The following is a 25,297-nucleotide window of genomic DNA, read 5'->3' on the forward strand; positions in this document are numbered from 1 at the left end:
GTGTGTGTGTGTGTGTGTGTGTGTGTGTGTGTGTGTGTGTGTGTGTGCGTGTGTGACCAGGAGTGCTAGCAGTTTGCTGAAGGATGTTGTCCACTTCCCTCCAGATAACTCACACATCCCACTCACTCAGCCGCTGGCTGATTTTATCATTGCTCATAAATAATCATCACCTGGTACGTCCTTTCCCAAAAACTAGCAGTTTGTGAAATGGCTCAGTGGTGTGTAGAACTAGGATGTCTCTGAGTTCGAAATAAAGACTATGGAGATTATATATGCATATATATAATTTACATGTATATAATATAGTCTTGGTATATATATCTGCCAAATAAAGAATGAAAATATTCAGAAAAATAACTACATTTCAACTCATGCCATTCTTGTTATTATTCTCTGAATAATATATTATTGCATTTTATTTCACATTAGACCACATACGTGAGTGATCTAAATACGATTTAAAGTAACAAGCTATACCTATGATGTATGCAAGTTCTACACAGTTTTTTACAAAGGGACTTGAGCATGTGTGGGCTTTCATATTTTCAGGAGTCTTAGAGCCACCACCCTGTGGACACCATGTGTACATGTGTAAGCAAACATGCACTTAAAACTAAAACCAGAATGTGACACCTAATGTACACTACCTCATCCTCATAATGGTCAGTATTTTGGAAAATTGGAGGCATTATAATATCATGCAATTAAATAAAAGAACAATTCACACTCTCGGGCTAAGAAATAGATCTTTACATTGAATACATTTAGGAATTGGAAAATAAATCAAGCAGTTTTTTCTTTCTTCTGCACAGATCTTTGAAAACGCAGATCGCACTTGAATTTTGTAGCTATGAATTTTATAGCTCTCCATCATGCTTTACACTAAATCCTTCTTCCTCTTTCCAATAGCTCATCCTCATCTCTTTTCTCAAGCCAAAACCCTGCCTTCGAAATGTCACAGACACAAACTAAGCTTTTCACTCAGCTCTGCAGCATTTCCTAAGCACCCAGCATTTCCTAAGTCCAGGCTTGATCCCCAGCTGTGCACTATTCCTTGGAGGAAAACCCAGGCAGCCTCCTGCTCTTTCCCAGGATCCCAGGCGACAAACAACTCTGTGTCTGCTGAAGTGACCTAGAAAAAGGCTGTGGCCATTGCCTCGAGTCTTGAAATATTTCCAGAGAATTAGATTATGAAGGAACTTAAAACCAATAGAAGCTTGTTTAATTTCTCCAATGATCACTTTCCAGTTTTGTTTTGCTTTGTTTTGTTTTGTCTTGTTTTGTTAATATCGATTAATTCTTGAGTGAACCCTGAGGAAATTGCCAGAGGCTTCTGGAAATCTTTTCCATTTCGTACTTCATATGAGGCATGATTGTTGGTTGCTGCTACCATTCCTATTAAGAGTAAATAGACGTCTTTTGCAGTGCCTTCTGCCTCACCTCTTTTACCATCTCAAGTCTTCGTCCTTTTACTTCTGATAAATAAAAATCTGGGCACAGGGGTCTTTTCTGAGACTGATACTCCAACCAAGAACCATTCATGGAGATAACCTAGAACCCCTGCACAGATGTAGCCCATGGCAGCTCAGTCTCCAAGTGGGTTCCCTAGTAATGGGAACAGGACTGTCTCTGACATGAACTCAGTGGCTGGCTCTGATAACCTCCCTCTGAAGGGGAGCAGCCTTACCAGGACACAAATGAAGACAATGCAGCCAGTCCTGGTAGGCTAGGGTCAGATGGAAGGGGAGGAGGACCTTCCCTAGCAGTGGACTTGGAGAGGAGCATGGGAGGAGAAGAGGGAGGGAGGGTGGGATTGGGAGCAGATGAAGGAGAGGGCTAATGCTGGGATACAAAGTGAATAAATTTTAATAAAAAAAATTTTTAAAGCCTCAGAAGACTTGAACAAAAGAGAACAGGAAAGGCCACCTTCCTGGTGTTTCTGACACTTTAAGGAAAGAAACCCAGGGACTGTTAGTAAAGTATTCGCCTCAGAAAAACAAGGAACTGACTTCAGATCCCTAGCACTCACAGGAAAAGCTAGATGCCACAGCATGTCTCTGTAATCCCAGGACTGGGAGGCTAAAACAGGTAGATTTCTGGAACTCAGTTGCTACCCAGTGTAACAAGGCTAGTCTGGTGAGAAGCCCTGCCTCAAGTGAGGTGAGGGGTGACTAACAAAGACACTGGTATTGATTCAGTGTCTATGCTCATGCTCAAACACATTCATGCATACTCACATATAAAGGTGCCTGCACACGCATGCACACGCACACACACACACACACACACACACACACAAAAGAAAGAAATACGAATACCATTAAGAAGGTAAGGGAGAGAAGTCTCTTCAGAGGGTTCAAATACTAAGATGCTAATGATGACACTATGCCAGAGACTCCTTCAGGGTCATGAGACAAGGCACTCAAGGATTGGCAATCCAAGAACCTATTTCCACCTTAGCTCTATAGGAGCAAAGGTAGGAAATAATACTGCTGAAATTTCAACAGAGGTGATGCTGTTGAGAGGGCCTCCAGATACAGCCTGACAGTAATCAGCTAGTTTTGGAGCAGATGCCAGAGACAAAATCAGAAGCCAGCTAGAAGAAATAAATGCTAGTGCCCCTCTTCCTTCTGTCCTGAGTTTCTCTTGGTGATTCCCATTGGCAGAAACTAAGCGAAAATCCAATTGGCAAGCAACCTGAGAAGAGACAAACTTTCGGGCAGGACACAAGAGCAGAGAGAGAAATGGATGTGATGCATGAAGGTGGAGGGAAGCAGCTGAGAAAGCCAGCACCACTCTCACAGAAGCGTGTGTGTGTTTGTGTGTGCGTGCACACGCACGTGCACGCGTGCACGCCCTGTGGCATTTGTCTCCTGATAACAGGGATGCACCCAATGTCTGGTTATTTCTCTCAGAGCAGGTGGAAATCTTTGCAATGGAAACACCAACCACTCTACGTATTTGCTGAAGCCCACACCAAAATTGTCGCATAAATATCTCAAGTTGTTGAACGGAAGAAAAACCAGACACAGCCCTTCTGTAATGAAAAGGACAAGGTTACCTGAGGGATGAGGTGCAGCAGGGCATCCCCAGAGAGTGTCCCCACAGCCAAGCCCACGAACAGCTGTAAAATAAGATTGTAGTTCTCCTCACAGCTGTGGAAAAGGACCAGCGCCGTCCCGAGCATGGAGCCCAGTGTCAGGAGTGTCACAGCCACCGTGCTGTAGCTGTATTCTAGCCAAAGGAGATGACAAAGACTGTCAGTGTGCGTTGCTCTCCTCACACGCCTCAGCTGGTAGACATTCCAAATCCACTCGCCTATGGTGATAATTCATGGGGACACACAATGGTTTTGTAAGTTTTGTATGGGATAAAGTGGACTGCTGTGGTCTTGCTCTAGTCTAAGTGTTCAGCACCCCTTCTCCCCAGAGCCCAGCCCCAAAATGACAGTTTGAAGGTGAAGACTTTGGGAGGTCATGAGGTCATGAAGGCTCTGTCCCAGTGAATGAGGTTAAGTGCCTTATAAAAAGGTCCAGCAGGGAGAGACAGTGAGCTGGTTGCATTGTATGAACCAGTAGACCCCATCATCACCACCATCAAACATACAATCTATCAATATATTCGTCTTGGGCTTTTAGGCCCTCGGAACTGTGAGAGACAAATTTCTGTTCTTTATAAGCCACCCAGATTATTTTGTTACATCAAAGACTAAAAGAAAGTTTTTGCCTACCTGAGGCTTTGAAGCTACCCTTTGCTTTATTTAAAAATGACTGTAGCAAGCAAAATATTGTTTTAATAATCAGCAAAGTAGCTGTGGTGGTTTGGATTAATTATCAGCCTACAGAATCTTGAATCACCTAGAAGACAAACCTCTGAGTGATAGTCTGGCTGAGGTTCCTCACGGTGGCAAGAGCTACTTCCATTATAGACAGCACCATCCTAAGGCCTGAAACGAGCTGAGCTGCCGCTTTCTGACTTCGTCTGTACAGTGAGCCCACACCTCACCTTCCACCATGGTGAGCTGTTTCCTGGACAGTGAGTCAAAGCACATCCTCCTTCTTTAAGTTGCGTTTCTTGGGAATTTTCTCACAGCAAGTAAAAAAATCAGCTCATACAATAAGAGTTTAAGATTCTTTTAAAATTAATATATGTGTGTGAAAAACTGTCCAAGTATTTTCCCCATTACTTTATTTATTAATTCACTTTAATCCTGATCACAGCCCCTCCCTCCTTTCAGTCCACCCCTCACACACCCCTTCCCCTTCTTCTTCCCTTTCCTTCTCAGAGAAGAGGGGGCCTGTGTACCAACCCTCCATGGCACATTAAGTCACTGCAGAATTAAGTGCACGCTCTCCCACTGACAAGGCAGCCTAGTTAGGGGAACGGGATCCAAAGGCAGCATCAGAGTCAGAGAAGGCGAGCTCCAGTTGTTGGGAGATCCACATGAAGACCAAACTGAGACTCTTCTACTTATGTGCAGGAGGCTTAAGACCAGTCCGTGCATGCTCTTTGGTTGTTGGTTCACGTGCTCACAGTCTCTGTGAGCCCCAACATCCCAGGTGAGTTGACTCTGTAGTCTTCTTGTGGAGCTCTTGGAGAGCCTCTGTCTCCTTCAGTTATTCCCCCAACTCTTTCACAGGACTCCTCAAGCACTGTCTAATGTTTGGCTGTGGGTCTCTGCATCTGTTTCCATCAGCTGCTGGGTGGAGCCTGTCAGAGGAGTTACACTGGGCTCCTGTCTATCAGCAGAGTGGAATAATATTAATAGTGTCGGGGATTGGTTCTCTCCCATGGGATGAGTCTCAAGTAGGGCCAGTCCCTCAATCTTTGATCCATCTTTGTCCTACATGTCTATCAGGCAGGACAAATTTTGGGTTGAAGGTTTTGTGTGTGGACTGGTCTCATTATTCCTCCACTGGAAGTCCTGCCTGGCTACAGGAAGTGGCCACTTCAGGCTTTGTATCCCCCACTGCTAGGAGTCTCAGCCTGGGTGAGCCCCATAGACTTCCTGGGCTCTCCCCTATCCCAAGTCCCTAGCACCTTCCAGAGACGCCCCCACCTCTGATTTCCATTCTTTCACCCCTCCTCCATCTCTTTACTACTCATCTCCACCATGCTTTCCTCCCCATCCCCTTTTCTCCCCAGTTTCCTCCCTTCATCCACCTCCAATGCCTATTTTATTTCTCCTTCTGAGTGATATTCAAGCATCCTCCCTCTTGGGCCTTAATTGTTACTTAGCTTCTTTGGGTCTGTGGATTATAGCATGATTGTTCTGTGCTTCATGGCTAATAGCCACTTATAAGTGAGTTTCTACCTTGTGTGTCTCTCTGAGTCTGTGTTACCTCACTCAGGGTGATCTCTCCTAGTTCCATCCACTTGCCTGCAAATTTAACGGTGTCCTTGTTTTTAATAGCTGAGTAGTATCCTATTGTGTAAATGCCCCACATTTTCTTTATCCATTCTTCGGTTGAAGGAGATTTAGGTTGTTTCCAGTTTCTGGCTATTCTGAATAAAGCTGCTATGCATAGTTGGGAAATTTCTTTGTGATGTGGTGGAGCATCTTTTGGGTATATGTCCAGGATATATATATATATTGGGCCTTGTGCTTTTCTAAGAAAGCATAAGATTGATTTCCAAGAAGATTATATAAGTTTGCACTCCTACCAGAAATGGAGGAGGGATCCCCCTTATCCACTACCTCCCAGCATGTGCTGTCACTTGAGTTTTTTTATCATAGCCATTCTGAAGGGTGTAAGATGGAAACTCAGAATTGTTTTAACTTGCATTTCCATGATGAGTAAGAACTTCCAAGATTTCTTTAAGTGATTTTCAGCCATTAGAGATTCCTCTGTTGAGTATTCTCTATTTAGCTTAGTACCCAATTTTTCAATCAAGTTATTTAGTTTGTTAGTATTTACTTTCTTGAGGTTTTTAATTTTTTTCCTTTTTTAATATAATTTTTTATTTATTACAATTTAGTCATTTTGTATCCCAGCTGTAGTTCCACCTTCATCTTCTCCCAATCTTGCCCTTCATGCCTCCCTCATCTTCTCCCATGCCCTTTCCCCAGTCCACTGATAAGGGAGGACATCCTCCCCTTCCATCTGACCCTAGCCTATCAGGTCTCATCAGGACTGTCTTTCATAAGCTTCCTCTGTGGCCTGGTAAGGCCGCTACCTCCCTAGGGGAAGGTAATCAAAGAGCCAGCCACTGAGTTCATGTTAGAGTCAGCCCCTGTTCCCATTACTAGGGAACCCACTTGGAGACTGAGCTGCCATGGGCTACATCTGTGCAGGGGTTCTAGGTTATCTCCATGAATGGTTCTTGGTTGGAGTATCAGTCTCAGAAAAGACACCTGGGCCCAGGTTCTGTTGTTCTCCTTGTGGAACTCCAGACCCTTCCAGGTCTTTCTATCTCTCCCTTCTTTCATAAGTTTCCCTGTACTCTGCCCAAAGTTTGGTTATGAGTCTCAGCATCTGCTTTAATACCCTGCTGGGTAGAGTCTTTCAGAGGCCCTCTGTGGTAGGCTCCTGTCTTGTCCCTTGTTTTTATCTTCTTCCGATGCCTATCCATTTGCCTTTCAGAATGAAGATTGAACATCTTATCTAGGGTCTTTCTTGGCTTCTTTAGGTGTAAAGATTTTAGTATGATTATCCTATATTATATGTCCAATGTCGACTTATAAAGGAGTATATACCATATGCATCTTTCTGCTTCTGGGATACCTTGCTCAGGATGATCTTTTCTAGATACCACCATTTGCCTGCAAATTTCATGATTTCCTTGTTTTTAATTGCTGAGTAGTATTCCATTGTGTAAATGTACCACAATGTCTGTATCCATTCCTATACTGAGGGACATCTGGGTTGTTTCTAGGTTCTGGCTATGATGAATAAAGCTGCTAAAAACATGGTTGAGCAAACGTCCTTGTTGAGCAAACATACTTGAGCATATTTTGGATATATGCCTGGGAGTGCTATAGCTGGATCTTGAGGTAGCACTATTCCTAATTGTCTGAGAAAGCACCAGATTGATTTCCAAAGTGGTTGTACAAGTTTACATTTCCACCAGCAATAGAGCAGGGTTCCCCTTTCTCCACAACCTCTCCAGCATGTGTTGTCACTTGAGTTTTTTATCTTAGACATTCTAATAGGTGTAAGGTGAAACCTCAGGGTTGTTTTGATTTGCATTACCCTGATAACTAAGAATGTTGAGCATTTCTTTAGGTGTTTCTCTGCCATTCGATATTCCTCTATTGAGAATTCTCTGTTTAGTTCTGTACCTCATTTTTTAATTTAATTACTGGATTTATTGCTTTTTAACTTTTTAAGTTCTTTATATATTCTGGATATTAGCCCTCTGTCAGATATAGGGTTGGTGAAGATCCTTTTCCAAGTCATAGGCTGTCATTTTGATGACAACGTCCTTTGCTTTACAGAAGCTTTTCAGTTTCATGAGGTCCCATTTATTGATTGTTGCTCTTAGAGCCTGTGCTGTTGGTGTTCTGTTCAGGAAGTTGTCTCCTGTACCAATGGGCCCAAGACTCTTCTCCACTTTTTCTTCTAACAAGTTTAGAGTGTCTGATTTAATGTTGAGATCTTTGATCCACTTCAATTTTAGTTTTGAGCAGGGTGATAAGTATGGATCTATTTGCATTTTTCTACATGTAGATATCCAGTTAGACCAGCACCATTTGTTGAAGATGCTTTTTTTCCATTGTATGGTTTTGGCATCTTTGTCAAAAATCAGGTGTCCATAAGTGTGTGGGTTTATTTCTGGGTCTTCTATTCAATTCCATTGATTCACCATTCTGTTTCTATGTCAGTACCATGCAGTTTTTATTACTGTTGCTCTATAGTACAGCTTGAGATCAGAGATGGAGATACTCCAGAAAATCTTTTATTGTAGAGGATTGTTTTGGCAATTCTGGGTTTCTTGTTATTTAGTATGAAGCTGAGAATTTTTCTTTCAAGGTCTGTAAAGAGTTGTGTTGGTAATTTGATGGGAATTGCATTGAATCTGTAGATTGCTTTATATATTTTGGATATTAGCTCTCTGTCAGATTCTGGGTTGGTGAAGATGTTTTCCCATTGTGTAGGCTGCCATTTTGTCTTATTGACAGTGTCCTTTGCCTTACAGAAGCTTTTCAGTTTTATGAGATCCCATTTATTAACTGATGATCTTAGAGCCTGAGCTGTTGGTGTTGTGTTCAGGAAGTTGTTTCCTGTGCCAATGAGTTCAAAGCTATGCCTCACTTTCTCTTCTATTAGATTTAGTATGTATGACTTTATGTTGAGGTCTTTGATCAACTTGGATTTGAGTTTTGGGCAGGGTGATGAATACAGATCTATTTTCATTCTTCTACATGCAGACATCCAGTTAGACCAGCACCATTTGTTAAAGATACTTGAGTTAATTTTGTAACCAAATACTTTGCTGAAGGTGTTTATCAACTGTAGAAGTTCACTATTAGAATTTTCGTGGTCACTTACATATACTATCATATCATCTGCCAGTGGTGATACTCTGGTGTCTTGCTCTCCAGTTTGTATTCTCTTGATCTCCTTTAGTTGTCTTATTGTTCTAGCTAGGATTTCAAGTACTATGTGGAAGAGATACGGAGAGTTGGCAGCCTTGTTTTTTCCCTGATTTAGTGAAATTTAAGCTTTAAGCTTCTCTCCATTTAATGTGATGTACATTGTCTTTATTGTGTTTAGGTATGTGACTTATATCTCTCCAAGACTTTAAAAATGAAGGAGTGTTGGGTTTTATCAAAAGCTATTTCAGCATCTAATGTGATGATTAGGTGTTTTTTTTTTTCCTTTCAGTTTGTTTACACGTTGGATTACATTGACAGATTTGTTTTTTATGTTTAACCACCCTTGCATCCCTGAAATGAAGCCTACTTGATCTTGGTGGATGGTGTTTTTAATTATGCTCTTGGATTTGGTTTGTGAGTATTTTATTGAGTATTTTTGAATCAATATTCATAAGGGAGACTGGTTTGAAATTCTTTTTTTTTTTTTTTTTGTTGAGCTTTTTTGTGTGGTTTAGTTATCAGGGTAACTGTGGCCTCATAGAATTAGTTTGACAATGTTCCTTCAGTTTCTATTTTGTGGAAAAAAATATTTTTTGAGGAGTATTGTTATTAGCTCTTCTTTGAAAGCCTGGTAGAATCCCGTGCTGAAACTATCTAGCCCTGGGTTTTGTTTGGTTTTGGTTTTATTTTTTGGTTGGGAGAATTTAATGATTACTTCTATTTTCTTTAGGGGACATAGGACTATTTAAATTGCTTACCCCATCTTGATTTAACTTTAGTAAGTGGAATCTATCAAAAAAAAGGTGTCCATTTCATATAGATTTTTTATTTTGAAGAGTACAGGCTTTTGAAGTAAGACCTAATCATTCTTAGGATTTCCTAGTGTCTGTTCTGTCTCCCTTTTCATTTCTGATTTTGTTAATTTGGATACTGTCTCTCTGGTTTTTAATTAGTTAAACTAATTAACTGATTAAAAAAAAAAACCACATCTTGGTTTCACTGATTCTTTGTATTTTTCTCTTTGTTTTTAATTTGTTGATTTCAGCCCTGAGTCTGATTACCTCCTTCCATCTACTCTTCTTTGGTGTATTTGGTTCTTTTGGTTCTAGAACTTTCAGGTATGCTGTTAAATTTCTAGTATGAAATCTCTCCAATTTCTTTATGAAGGCACTTAGTGTTATAAACTTTTCTCTTAGCACTGCTTTCATTGTGTCACATAAGTTTGGATATGTTGTGCCTTCACTTTCATTGAATTCTAGGAAACCTTTAATTTCTTTTTTTATTTCTTCCTTGACCCAATGGTCATTGAGTAGAGTTGTTCAATTTCTGTGAGTACGTAGGCTTTCTGTTGTTTCTGTTGTTATTGAAGGCCAGCTTTATTCCACGATGATCTGACAAAATACAAGGGGTTATTTCATTTTCTTGTATTGGTTGAGGCTTGCTTTGTGACCTACAACATGGTCTATTTTGAATAAGGTTCTGTGAGGGGCTGAGAAGAAGTATATATTTTGGGGTTTAAATGAAAAGTTCTGTAAATATCTGTTAGGTCCATTTAATTCATGACATCTGTTAGTTTCATTATTTCTTTGTTTAGTTTCTGTCTGGATGACCTGTCCATTGTCTCTGCCTATTAATGTGTGTAATTCAACATGTGTTTTAAGCTTCAGTAATTTTTTTCCCCACAAATGTGGGTGGCTTTGTACTTAAGGCACAGATGTTCAGAATTGAGATGTTCTCTTGGTGGAGTTTTCCTTTCTTGAGTATGAAGTATCCTTTTCATCTTATTTGACTAATTTTGGTTGAAAGCCTTTTTTATTAGATACTAGAATGGCTACTCCAGCTTGTTTCTTGGGTCTGTTTTCTTGGAAATTTTTTTTTCCACCACATTACTTTGAGGTAATGTCTATCATTGCCGAGGTGTGTTTCTTGTATGCAGCAAAATGATGGATCCTGTTTTTGCATTCATTCTGTTAGCCTGTGTTTTTCAATTGGCAAATTGAGTCCATTAACGTTGAGAGATATTAATGACCAATTATTGTTAGTTCCTGTTATTTTAATGTTGGTGATATGTGTGTGTGTGTTTGTATGTGTGAGAGAGAGTGTGTACACACTTCTTTTGGTTTTGCTGCAGTAGAGTTACTTATTTCCTCTGATTTCTTGGGTGTAGTTAACCTACTTCAGTTGGAGTTTTCCTTCTAGTATCTCTGTAGGGCTGGATTTGTGCATAAATATTGTTTAAATTTGGTTTTGTCATGGAATACCTTGTTTTCTCTACCTATGGTAATTGAAAATTTTGCGGGATATAGTAGTCTGGGCTGTTATCTGTGGTCTCTTCGGGTCTGCAAGACATCTTCCCAGGCCCTTAGGCTTTTAGAGTCTCTGTGAGGAGTCAGGTGTAATGCTGGTAGGTCTGCCTTTTATGTTATTTGGCCATTTCCCCCATGCAGCTTTTAATATTCTTTCTTTGTTCTGTACATTTAATATTTTGATTATTGTGTGACAGGAGGATTTTGCTTTCTGGTCCAATCTATTTGCTCTTTGGTAAGTTTCTTGTATGTCTATAGGTATCTCTTTAGGTTGGGGACACTTTCTTCCATGATTTCGCTGAAAATATTATCTGATCCTTGGAACTGGGAATCTTCGCTTTCTTCTATTCTTATTATTCTTATGTTTTGTCTTTTCATAGTGTCCCTGATTTCTTCAATGCTTTGTGCTAGGAAGTTTTTAGATTTAATATTTTCTTTGACGTATGTATTGATTTTTTTTTTCAATTTTATCTTCTACACCTGAGATTCTCTCCTCCATGTCTTGTATTTTGTTGGTGATGAGCACATCTGTAGTTCCTGTTCTCTTCCTTAAGTTTTGTATCTACAGGATTCCCTCAGTTTGTGTTTCTTTATTGTTTCTATTTCCAGTTTCAGGTCTTGGACCATGTCATTCATTTCCTTCACCAATTTGATTGTATTTTCCTGTATTACTTTAAGTGATTTATTAATTTCCTCTTTAAAGGCCTCGTTCTGTTTGATTGTATTTGCCTGTTTTTATAAGGAATTTATTTGTTTCCTTTTTGAAGTCCTTTATCATCTTCATAAGAATAGAATTAAGCTTGTTTTCTTATGTTTCAGCTGTGTTAGGATAGCCAGGGCTTGCTCTTGTAGGATAACTGTGTTCTAGTGCTGCCATATTGCACTGGCGCTTGTTGACTGTGTTTCTATGCTGGCCTTCAGCCATCTGGTTGTCCTTGGTGTTGGCTAGCTGTTGGCTAGGACTCCTCAGGAAGGCAGATAGTGCTTTGGGCTGATGCTGGAAGTTTCTGGTGTCTGGCAGCCCTCCTAGGTAAGGCAAGTAGAGCTGTGGGCTCGAGGCTACATGTTCCTGGGCTATGGTAGGCTTTCTTGGGAAGGTGGGTAGATCTGTGGGCCAGAGGCTGGAACTCAGGGAAAAGCCAGCAGCTCTCCTCTCCCAGTTGGACTCACAGGCAGGGGAATATAAGGGGTCTAATCTGGATGATCAGTATTTTTTAATCTAATTTATTAGATTCTTATATCTCTACCTTCCTTCAAATCCTTATTCCACCCTAATTCCTTCCAACCCCCTAATACTAGGTATTAGAAAAAGAATGTTAGAGGGGAAAGGGAGTAGACCTCTATAGGCTACTTCGTGCTGATTAGGGATACTGGTTTCCTTGGGGCAAGGCAAGTCTTCAATTGTCATAATATCCAGAAGTCCAGCAAACCAGTAAACCAGCAAACTAGCAATCCAGCAATAACAAACACAACAGCAAATGAAGCAGCAGAAAGAAGTAGGAGTGTATGTGTGTGGGGCAGCAGCAGGGGTGAACAGTAACCCAGTCAGCACAGGCCCTCTCAGGGCTCTCCAATTTATATCCTCTCCAGAGTCCTCAGAATTAAACTATTTTCAGCTAGCAAAGATCACACTTCTGCTAGTGCACAAGGCAAACCATAAGTACCTTCTCTGAAGCAGCCTCTTATCCCACGCTTGAGATTAAAACAAAAACATATTCACATAACATAACTAGGTTTTTGTTTTTGTTTTGTTTTGTGGTTTTTCAAGACAAGGTTTCTCTGTGTAGACTTGGCTGTCCTGGACTCACTTTGCAAACCAGGCTGGCCTTGAACTCACAGAGAGCTCCACCTGCCTCTGCCTCCCTGAGTGCCATAACTAGGTTTTTAAAGAATCTAAAACTCTCACTACAGAAAACCAAGGAAGAAATGAACACTCCAGCCATTCTAATGCTTAAATCCAGTAATAACTTTTAAGATTTTATTTTTATTATTTTTAATTATTTGTATTTGTGTAAAAAGCACAAAGTAGAATAAGCGTTGGAGAAACCAAGATTGTCAGTCACATAAGAATTGTTTCTAAACCATCTGGAATGCCAGAGTGGAAAGTGGTCAATCAACCTGATGATTGTTTGCCTTTCCATGAGGAGCCAGCCTCTACCTGAATTTCCTGAGTACTGTTTAGGTCCTAATCGTGCAGTGACTAGAACACATCCCTCGAGAAGAGGCCCGAAGAACTTTGCATCTTCCACCACAACAATATATTCTTGCTCACAGGTCATTCCGCTAGGCCTTAGCAATGAGCTCTGTTCATCAGCCAGTAGAATTCATTCTTATTGTAAAGATAAAAAGTCACTAGTTCTCCTATGTTTAAATGTCAAGAAAAATAAACCACAAGGTCACTTGTGGAAGGTAAGGAGGTTTCTTGACCCAGTGCCCACAAAGATGGTACAGTCCCAAGTTCCATTCTCCACTTAGCATGGATGGTCCCACTTGCAGAGATGTGGGGGTGATTGAAGAACCAGTCTGCCTCCAACTTGGGCTTAAAAGCCATCTCATAGTTAGGACAAACTAGGTTCATTCCCATTTATGATAAAACTTCTGTTTCTCAACAATTGATATGCCCCATCTGTAATCTTAACTACAAATGGTTCTATGGTACCTGTTCCAGAAATTACAATCATGTCTTTGTTTTAAAAAGTTAATAACCATCTTGCAATACTTCCTTTGTTTCAAAATGGTAGTTATGGCTACCTTGTTACAACTACCTGTCGTTATGACCACCCTGCAATCATGTCTTTCTTTCAGAAAGCCATTGTGAACAATTTGTTATACTTATGTGCTGTTCCTGTAACCCTGCCTATTTTTCCCACTAAATTCCCCATTTAGAAATCCCAAAACCTTGAGCAATAAAAACCTTGTCTTCCTCACATCCACTGCTGACCTATCTAACACCCACCTAGGTGGAGGCAGCCCGCGTACATGAATTTTGTAAAAAGCATGCTTAAATTAATTGCTTAATTTAAATGATTTGCCATGATGATTCCGGTCAGTTGTCTTTCTCCTCTCATCTTTGGAATTAACCAACCAGCCCTGAAGAAAAATGACTGCCCCCCCCGCCCCCGCAGCCAGCACCCATCAACTACCAGTAGCGACAACCAATATCAGGGCTAGTTGGTTTCCCAAGTTCAGCTGGATAACTCCACACTCATTAGCATGTGGAGGACACTAATTAGATTCCCTGTTTTTGTTGTTGTTGTTGTTCTTAAAGAAGAAAACTGAAAGTTAGTGGATGTGTTAGAGGACTCAGAGTAATGGAAAAGGACAAGTAGAGGCAGCTATAATCAAGATACATTGTACACATGTGTGAAAATGCTAAAGAACAAATAATAAGTATCATTTTTAAGTAAGTAATGTCCGTCTCCTGCCATACTTACACTTTTCTGGAAGGTTCACCCTCCACATCAGATCATATTACTGATAGAAGGGATGCAGAGAGCTTTGTTGATTCTCAGTTCTCGCTTTACGAGGGAAAGGGGAGTTGGCAGTGTAGCAAGAAGAGGCAAAAAACTGTCAGTTCTCAATCTTCTCACCTCCCCTGCCACCTCTTCACTTGGAGCCTCTTTTTAGTGGTCTAGGGGACAATGCAGAGCTGGTCTTGTCAGTTTGGAAATATGAAAAGTTAGCTGTTTCATAGCTTTGTGAATATACTGAGCACCACTGAACTATACAAACAAAAATAATTAAGGAGTGGAGAGCACAGGCCAGTGGTACAGTGTGTGCTTAGAATTTACAGGGCCCAGGCTTCCCTCCTCTGTATCTAAAGGGAAGAGTGAAGATAAATTTTATGATGTGCATATTTTACAACAATTAATTTTAACAACTTTAAGGATGGCTGGGATGCTCATATACCTACACAGCTGTTTTATTTCATTCCAGTTTATTAAGAACACAAGGACTCCCATGTTATTAAAACATCTTTGAAGATTTTCATAGCCCATCCATTTCCAGCTAGGTTTATTTCCAGCAAGATTTATGACTGCCATTGCTCTCACCTAAATACATAAAGTTATTAGAATTTCAACACAGGCAACTGGGGGTTGTTAGTATTTTTTAGTAGTACCTACAAGAAACCATAAAGTCTCAAAAATTCATGTGACAAGTGAGAGTCTTAGAGTGTCTCACATCTGTGACAGCTACAAAGTGATACAAAGAAAAATGGATGTTTCATAACTTTGGAGCTTCTAAAGTCCACGCCAGGTGGTGAGCATATGAACGTGCCCATCCACATGTTGAGTTTCTGAGCTCCTTACTTTAATGAAGTTTTTCCTCATTATAGCTATGGGGTTTTAGGTATTTAGACATAACATGCTTTTGTTCACATTAAACCTTCAAATGAGCTACTTACTACTCACGAAAACAACTGTAACTTAGAGATTAGTGGATAGATAATTCAACTTCTAAATGGCAGGCATTACAGTCGACCACACAGAGCAAGTATACAGTTCAAAATATATATGTTCATATATATCATAACATGGCTACCAGCTTTAGGTCGTATATTTTTTACTACATCAGGTTATTTTCAGGCACCATTTTGAGGAGACAGGGGCCATAAGTATATAGAGCATCTGTGTACTACATACATTTTGTACTCTATATCAAATCTGAAACTAATAGATTCCCTATAAAATCAATGAGAAAGTTTGTCTACTACAGTACCTCAGTGGGCTCTGGGAGAGTGTAGTGGTTGATCCCTTCACTTTCTGGACCCACCATCTATTCCTGGAAGGTAATCATCTCCCTGGACCGGGCACCTCTGACACAGACCAGCCCATGTACCTTCATTTACCCCAATATTTCCTTATGTTTCATGGTGCAGGATGTGCAGATCACTGAAAACCCTCTACAGTATCACCCATTTCACACTGAATTGAAAAGAGCCAGCTCCAAGAACTAGAAGTAGAAATTTCTCAAGATCACACAGTGCCTGACAATGACATTTCTGATCTCAAGATCAATGTTTTCTTTATTTACCATGTCACCTCTCAACTCTGTGTGTCTGTCACTTCTCACTTCTGTGTGTGTGTGTGTGTGTGTGTGTGTGCGTGCGTGCGTGCGCATGCGCGCACGCACCCATTCAAGAATGTGAAAGCTGGGATCTAGACAGAGTGCCTTCCTCAATTGCTCTGTTATTTGTTTAAGCAGGGTGTCTCACTAAACCTAGAATGCATCAGTCTGCCTAGATTGCAAGCCCATAGGCTTCTCCTGCCTCTGCTTCCCCAGAATTGAGATTACAGGCACATGCCAGTACACTCAGTATTTTTGCCTGGTTGCTAGCATCCAATCCAGGTCCCCATGTTTGCCTAGGAAGCACTTTACTTATTGATTCTTCTTCAGAAGCCTTAATCACAGAACTTTAAGTTGCTTCATGGTTTAGTCAGATATGAAAGACAGAATCAATTTACATAAATTATATATGAAATATTAAATATTCTTTGAAAATCATTTCATATACTGACACATCTCCATGATCTTAGCATTGGGGAGAACAAAGCAGGAGGGTCACAAGTTCAAGGCCACATGGAAAATAAAGCAAAACTTTGTCTCAAAAGTAACAGCAACAATTCACTGAAAAGCATCAGAACAAACAGACACACGGACTGTGGGACTGGCCTGCTTGGGCTTGACTTCCAACGTCATCATGTTAACAAGCCTGTAACTTTTAGCCTGTGGCTTAACATATCCATGTCTGCTTCATCTCTACAGTGGGGATGACAGCAAGTGTCCCTCCCCACTATATGGAGGCTGGAATAAGGTGGCAGAGGTACAATGCTCAGGACAGTTCCTGCGACGCAGAAAGTATTCTACATTTCCTACCGTTACATGCACGGTGTACCGGGGTGAGGGGCTCAGGCTTACTCTCCAGAGTGGTGGGTAGGGGTTTTGCTTGCTGGTCCTTGGGCATTTGGCAAGAGCAGCTGAGTAGTTGCTGGATGATCCCTGGGCTCAGCTGCTTAAAGTCCTCCTTAGAAATGAACGGAGTACTATGGTTCTGTAGAAATATCTCCGCCAACTGCCTAGCGGAGAAGCAAGCCTGTATGAAGAAAACAGGGAGTTGTAAAACTCAGCCTTCACTCATATACAACAGCCGCTCGCTCAGGAAGTCAGAACTGCACAGGCCTGCCACAGGTTCATGGCTACCTCATTGTGAGTTCCTACTACCTTGGCATCATTAACCCTTTCCTATCTTTCAAGGCTTATTGAAAAGTCTGTATACCTCTCTTTTATTCTGAGAATAATTTCATCGTCCGGCAGGTATCTTTTCCTGGCAAAGAGAAACTCATTTACAATGTGCCATTCGGGATTCTAGTGACTCCTCAGAAGTTTTTATGGTTTTGTTTGCCCCAGTTTTTCAATGGAGGAAGCTTTGTATGCACAAATCTGGGACTTCATATGCTAACAAGGAGCCCTGTAGTCCCAAAATTGTTAGCTTTGGTACTATCCCATTTAACAAGCCTGAGTCAGGCACGTGTTTTTCAAAAGAAATGAAAGATTAAATTTAGAAGGGAATGCTATGTCAGGTAGCCAGTATAAATATTAAATAATAGAATGACCTGACTCTGTTAACATTCTCTACAAAAAAAGTGAAAGTAATTGTTATTTTTGACTGACTTTGCCTAGTTTCTCCACAGTTTTATTATGTTTTTTCATGTTACATAGGCATACTTAAAGAAAACTTCTAAAATATATGCAACAAGCCTTTAAAATCAGCCTAAGGTACTTTAACCTTTTAAAAGTAAAAAGTAGGGTTGTATGCATAAAAATTTGCAACTTACAAAGTTCATGAGGTTCATATGTATGTGTGATATTCAGACATATATCATACATATACATATGTGTATGCATTTGTGTTCAAATGTGTGGACACATGTATGTGTATGGGTGCACTTGTACATCGAGTGCGCGTGCCCACCTCCAGTGGTACACCTCCTCCAACAAGGCCACACCTCCTTATCATCCCCAAATAGTTCTACCAACTCAGGATCAAGAACCCGAACATTTGAGCCCCTGGGAGTCACTGTCCTTCGAACCACCGCAGCGGGTCCCCAGCTGTAAAGAAGAAGCAAGATAAGCAGCAACAGTAACACAGAGGCAAGGAATTATGAAAGCTTTCTTTTCTGAAAAGCTTCAACACACCCTTAAACCCAGAGCGTTATTCTTTGTACCATTTGTCACTGATAAAACGAGAATCGCCTCGGCACTGAAACTACCAATGGAAGCACAGGGACGTTAAGAACACGCTTTTCAATATGGCTCCTCTATAATGAGGATCTCATCTGAAAATCTACTGTTAGTGAAAGGGTCAAGAAGAACCAAATGTCATGCAGCTTTCTCCAACACGCTGTCAAGAGACGGAAGAGCTTCTAGTGTTAGAAAAACCTCCTCAAAGAGGAAGGGTAGGTTAGTCTAAGCTTCCGAGATCCCAGCTTCACTTGTTATTTTAAATTTCTCCTGAAACCATAAACATAAATGCTTTAATGCTGAGTAATTAATAGCTGTATAATTTTAAATATAAATATCTTCATAAAGAAGAAAAAGAGAATGGCAATTTAGCTGGTAAATCATCCTTAGAATGCCTTTCTTTTTTCACATAAAAATTCCATATATTCTTACATTTGCATGGACATCTAAGGAAAATTTCAAATGTATTACAAAGCAGTCATGGCTAGTCTTTGTTTTTGAGAACCATTCTTATTAAAAGATACCGCCAAGAGAGCTACTCTCAGCGCTTCTCATTCACTAGATCCTAGGTACTAATATTTTTTTTAAATGAGGTTTCCTTACATAGTCTAGGCTTGTCGGCAGCCCTCAGTCCTCGTGCCCCCACCTCCTGAGTGCTGGGATCACGAGTGTGACCACAAGTGCCAGAATCCCAGCCCACACCTGGCGACATGTGACACTGATGCTCTGATCTGGGCTGAGACTTGGAGAACTTTCTGTGTTATTGGTAGCACAGAAAGGGTCCTCGGACCTGCTGCACATCAAGAATCACACACAAAAAGAAAACTGTTATGTTTAGACACAGAAGAATAATTATAAATATTTTTTTGCATAGTCATTAGAGACCATGATTATTAATGTTCTTTAAAAATGTGAGCTTTCAGTAATCTTTAAATGTTAAGAGCCTTTGTTCTATATGAAAATGGAGTTTCCATAGGGTAAATATATTCTTTTCTAAAAAATTGTTTTGAGAATTATTCTCCCTGAGGTAGAAAGACTAAGCAATGTCCTTCCCCCTCCTTCTAAAGTCCTATTGACAAACCAAAGTTCTAGTCTACTATAGGTCCTTGTGGGGGACCAACCAACAGGTCTAGTTGGGATTACTTGTGGAACATTCATGAAGCTCCTGGGCAAGAAGGTGCTTGACACAAAAGCAACTTCCAGGTAAGTCTGTACCCAGCCTGGATGATGGCTGTCCCACACATACGTAAATGAAGCCCTCTTTCCTAACCTGTCCCACCTATGTGTTCTAGCCCCTTCCCAAAAGCTTGCAGAACACATCCAGTTAGGGCGACATTGCATACAAATATCAGGGAGGAATGGCTGGAGACTCAGGTGAGGACCCAATGACTCTCCACACGCTCTTTCTATGTGAGAATGCCAACAGTAATGATCAACAGCTTTGATGACCTTTTGTAAGGAAATACATCTGGTCTTGCGAAGGTGGCAGTTGTCCTGGTGGAGGAACACTGCTGTGTTACAATGATACTGAAGTAGCTTTTAATGGTGCCTTAGCCAATGTTCCATCGCTATGAAGAGACACCATGACCATGGCAACTCTTATAAAGGAATTAATAGAGGCTGGTTTACAATTTCAGAGGTTTAGTCCATTATCATAGAGGGAAGCATAGTGACACACAGACAGAGAGAAATGGTGCTGCGGGGTAGCTGAGCATTCTACAGCCAGATCCAAAAACAGCAGAAAGAGTGATACTAGGCTTGAAGCCTCAAAGCCCACCCTCCCCAGTGACACAATTCCTCCAACAAGGCCAGGCTTCCTACTAATGCACTCCCTATGAGCCTCTAGGTGCCATTTTCATTCAATGCGGATGAGAAAAAATTAAATTGGAGGTAAATGCTTGTCACCTTTGGGTAAATACCATAGACATGTTTTGAAAGAGTCGAGTCTAATAGGTATGTTTTATACATAGCAGAGGTAATAGAAATTAAGGTGAGTATGTGTGTTTCGGGGGAGGGGTGATGGTGATTGAATCCCGGGCCTCACACATATAAGTAAGTGATCTGTGGCTGAGAGACATCCATCGCCCAGAAAATTATTTTTTCAAGGACATAACGGCAAGAATGTGTGCTGCACCACAAGAATGCATTCTTTATCTGTTAGTGCAACTTCCAGGAATGTCAGGGACATCTAAAAGCTTTTGTGTTTTAAAATACCAGTTGTGGAGCTGACCAAGGAGCTCAGTGAGTAAAGGTGCTTCCCACCAAAGCTGAAGGTCTAAGTTCAATTCCTGAGACCCACACGATGGGAGGGGGGAACTGAATAGCGAATCCTTCAGGTTGTCCTCTGACATCAAGCGTGTGCACGTGTGTGCATGCACGCACGTGTGGGGTACGGGAGGGGGCGCACTCATGTACATGTGCATAGTCAGGCACCAGCGGTGTGTGTATACTGTTCCACAATAGGTTGCTTAGTAAAGATACAAATAAAATCATTAACTTATTTGAACAGCATTCCCTAAACAATAATAAAGAACAAAGAGTATGCTGATGACCAAGCTATGCACACATTCTGTGTCTGCAAAATTAGGCGCTTACTAGCTCTATGCCTTACACAGTAGCTTTCATATGAATGAGATAATATATCACCATGCCCAACTCAGAGAAAAGAAGTGTGAGCCATTACCGTGGAACACCAACTTCTGAACATTTTAATCAACTATGCAGAAAAGGATTCTACCATAGAAGCTTGAACAATGCTGGGTTTCTTGAGATTAGGGGACTTTGTTTTCTAATGGGCTTGTCAAGACTATTGGGAGACAGTGAACTATGTGTCTGAAGAATGCATTTGCTTCTGAGACGACCATAGAATGTCACTACAAAGAGCAGCAAAGCTTTTGATCCCAGCTACTGCAGAGGCAGAGGCAGGAACCTTGCAAATGCAAGGCTTTTCAGGGCTAGACAGAGAATTCAGACCAGACTGGGAAATTAGAGAGACTCTGTCTCAAGATGAAAGTTAGGGGTTGGGGAGACAGCCCAACATGTTAAATGATTATCAGGGAAATGGAAGGATCTGAGTTTGGATCCCCAGAACACATGCAAAACCTGAGCAGGTCTGGCAGCCTGCCTATTCCCGCGGTGTCCTGCAAGTACAGACAAGGGAGTCCTAGATCGAGCTGGCTTGCTAGACTAGCAGAATTGGTGAGCTCTGGATTCAAGGGGAAGACCCCGCCTCAATATAGAAGGTAGAAATCAGAAAGACTCCACTACCCCCTCTGGCCTCTACATACATGGTACACATGTGCAAACACAAACATGCATGCACACACATGTTTAAAAAAAGAAATAGAAATTTTAAATGGCTAAGGATATAGTTCAATGAGAGTGTGCTTACATAAGACCAGGTTTAATCCCCAGGACTATTTGAAAGGACAATCTATTACACAAATACTTCTGTTAGTCAAAGTACAAAGGAATCTCTTCCTACTCTACATTAAATTTAAAGTTCCTGCTTATCATTATTGCTACTTGTGTTTAACTCCACTTATCTGTATGATTCTTGAGGTCGAGGCCTGTCTTTACCTGATGTGGCATTCTTCATGTCAAGATAGTACTGGCCCATACTAAATGCTTAGTGTAGCTTTCCTAAATTCCTTATTCATATATTTAGTATGGACCTAAAAGAAGCCCTAAATATTTTGGAGCTGTTTCTATGTGTGTAGAAGTCCACTTACAGAAAAAGAAAATTATAAACATACCACAGAGATAGAATACTTTGAGAAAATCCACAATTATCTCCACAAGTCTGATAATTCTGATAGAACTTTCAGCTTTCTTCAGCAAAATAGAAGGATAACATTAAAAATAAAAGTGTTAGTACCTGATCCCAGGAAACAGAATGCTGGCTGTACTCTTTGTCCATTGCAGTAGGTGTCTGAAGGTCTCCCCTGCCACGTACTGTCATAGTTTGTTTCCTTTGGTGTTGATGGAGGATATCCTTTTTGGCACAGACCCTTCTGGTAGAGAGTATGTTCAGAAGTTGCTCTAGTTCTAGAAATTTCATATGAAATCTGTTGTCACATAGACTGGACACACCACATTTCGAGTAGTCACAATTTCCATGGCCATATACAAACTTTTTACAAGGTAAACTTGATTTTACTGAAAATGGTCCAAGCGGAACAACAACAACAAAAGAGTATTTGCATTTCAACTGGGGTGCTGATTCCCTCAAAAGACCTTGGTTAAACTTGGGTGATAAACAAGTATTTCTTGTTTTATACACTTTTATACCCTAGAAATAATAAAAGTAGGTGTCAGTGGACATACATTTTATTGAGACATGTATTTTATTTGTTAAAAAAATGTATAATGAAGGGGAGAGGGAAATGGCTCCATGGGAAAGGCATTTGTTGCCAAGCTTGATGATTCAGTTTGATTCCTTGGTTCCAAGTGATAGAAAGAGAGAAGCAAGTCTAGAAAGGTTTCCTCTGACCTTTACTTGTAAACTGTGGCACATTTGTGTGTACACACATATACACATAAACATATTCATGCACTCACACATGCATATACATAAAATAACTAAAATTAAAATCCGATTTTTAAAATGTGAAATAGAAATGCCCTCTTATTCAGATATATCCCTTACAGCACCCTACATCCTCAGTAGATTCTACATTTCCTTAATGTATATAAATAAATCAAAATGTTTTCCTTTTAGATGTATATGCAAAAAAGAAATTAAGTGAAAGTAGGCTAATATTAGAGAAGTGCACTAGATCTTATTTTTAATTCTGCAGCTGATGATACTCAATACCTTAATTCAGCTATTAAAAATAATTGATATAGAAGACAACTAAATAAAATAAGCATTTTATATGGCATTACTCTTAAGCAAAATATAATTTTCCTAAACAGTATAATCATTTATATAAAACTATTAAGTAATTTTATTATAAGTGATCAATTTTAAATGACAACAAAATACTATGAGCTTTTCAGATTATTGGAAATATGCGACCCATGTTCAGGAAAAACAAAAATCAATGAATACATTTCTGAATATTCATAGGTGTTGGGTTTCATACCCAAAGTCCTCAAGGGAGTTAGCAAATAGTGTGCTTAATGAACCAAACAAAAGAATATTTAAATAATTAAAGTAAAAATGGTAATAGATTACACAAAAGCAATTTTCAAAAGATAAAAGTTATATAAAGTTTCCAGCAGATATTCTATAATGTTGAGATAAAACTGTAAAATAATTACAAAAAGCATTCAATGATAATGTGAGAGAGCAGAAGGTAAAAATCACTGATCATTTCAATTGAGTAACAAAAACAATCCTTCCTGAAGAATAGAGAAAATAAAAAAGAATTGGAATAAATTTCAGAGACCTAGAAAACAATAGTTATTATCAACTGACATGGATTGGTAAGCACAGAAAGAGAGGGCAAATGTTAAGGTAAAAACTACTGAAAACAATCCAAAAGCTTCTCAAGTTATAAGATCTTCATTAGCATGCTCAGGAAGCTTACCAAACACCAAGAAGTTTAAAGAAGAAAATATCCAAGTCCAGACACCTCATTGTCAAGCTGGTTAAAATTCAAAACAAAGTCTTGAAGCAATAGCTAAAGTGATTCATCAATGTATGACAGATGATGGCTGACTTCCCATCTGAACAATGAAAGCCAAAAAAATAATAGGATGCTGCATTCACAGACTAGAAAGAAACAGTTGTTAATCAATGATTTTACACCTAACAAAAAAGGAAAAAACCCTCAGAATGAATTGGTAAATACTAAATGAGAAAATTCTTTGCTAGTAGACATATAGTACATGGAATATGGAATTCTATGCTTTTTATGAAAGGTTTGTTTTGTTTTTATTTCTGTATATGCATGTCTAAGTGAGCATGAGTATGTGCATGTGCGTGCAGTTGCCTATAGTGGCCAGGAAAGGGCAGAAAGTTCCCTGGAGCTGGAGTTTCAAGCAAGAAAAGGGCAGTAAGTTCCCTGGAGCTGGAGTTTCAAGCAAGAAAAGGCCAGTAAGTTCCCTGGAGCTGGAATTTCAAGCAAGTTGCAAACCTTCTGATATGGATGTGAAGAACAGAACTCCAGTCTTCTGAAAAAGCATAAAGTCCTACTTACCACTGAGCCATCTTGTCAGTCCCAGAATGAAATTCTTCAGGCTAGAAAAAATGACCTGAATTTTCTTTTGGGTAAAATTTTCAGTTTGTTCAAATTTATTATAGAAAATGAAGAGCTTTTAAAGTATGAAACTGTGGGTTAATGTAAAAGACTCTATAAATATGTTTATAAATATAAATACATTTAATGATAAACTACTGCTGTCTTTTCTTTCAATCTCAGAACTACGGGATGACAGGTGGCCCATAATACTCTTTAACATTATATTGCAATTATTAACCAAAGCTGGCAGATGAGAGAACAAACAAAATTGCAGGAATTGGAAGGAGGCAATGCTGTATTTGTTTGGACATGATAAATAATATATATGTATGTATCATACATATATATATCATTTCGTGTAATATATATATAATATATATGTATATATTATATATTATATATGTATATATGTGTATATATACATATATATGTATATATTATATATATGTATATATATGTATACGTATACATACATATATATAATATATATACATATATATGTATGTGTGTATATATATGTATACATATATAATATATACACATATATATGTATATATATGTATATATGTATATATATTATATATATACATTATATATTTCATATATATATATGAAACTCTTCAGAAAACCAATGCAAAAACAATTTTCATGGAGCAGACTATAAACTTAATATACAAAAGTCGCTCTCACATACAAACGTTGCTTAGAAGACACAAGATGGCCAACTGATGGGCAGAGTGAATGGAATTTTATGCAAGAAGTTGGTAATAGTAAGAGCTGGAGGGGACGGGAACTCCACAAGGAGAGCAACAGAACAAGATAATTTGAACACAGGGAACTTCCCAGAGACTCATACTCCAACCAAGGACTATTCGTGGAGATGACCTGGAACCCCTGCACAGGTGTAGCCCATGGCAGTTCAGTGTCCAAGTGGGTTACATAGCAATGGGAAGAGGGACTGCCTCTGACATAATATGATTGGCCTGCTTGTTGATCACCTCCCCCGGGGGGGGGGGGGGGGG

General features: G+C 39.7%; 1 protein-coding gene across 1 annotated transcript in view; it reads right to left on the reverse strand.

Moving 5' to 3' along the window:
- The window catches only part of Slc39a12 (solute carrier family 39 member 12), an 89,877-nt gene that overhangs the window by 47,985 nt on the left and 16,595 nt on the right, over positions 1-25,297 (reverse strand). The window contains exons 5-7 of the mRNA XM_055593807.1: positions 21,965-22,134; positions 16,765-16,939; positions 3,062-3,234 (exon numbers count right to left, since the gene is read on the reverse strand). Coding sequence (XP_055449782.1) covers positions 3,062-3,234; positions 16,765-16,939; positions 21,965-22,134 — 518 coding nt within the window. The remainder of the gene's footprint in view (positions 1-3,061; positions 3,235-16,764; positions 16,940-21,964; positions 22,135-25,297) is intronic.

The sequence above is a fragment of the Psammomys obesus genome, unplaced genomic scaffold (assembly GCF_907164565.1).
Source record: "Psammomys obesus unplaced genomic scaffold, mPsaObe1.curated_primary_1811, whole genome shotgun sequence".
Classification (NCBI taxonomy): domain Eukaryota; kingdom Metazoa; phylum Chordata; class Mammalia; order Rodentia; family Muridae; genus Psammomys; species Psammomys obesus.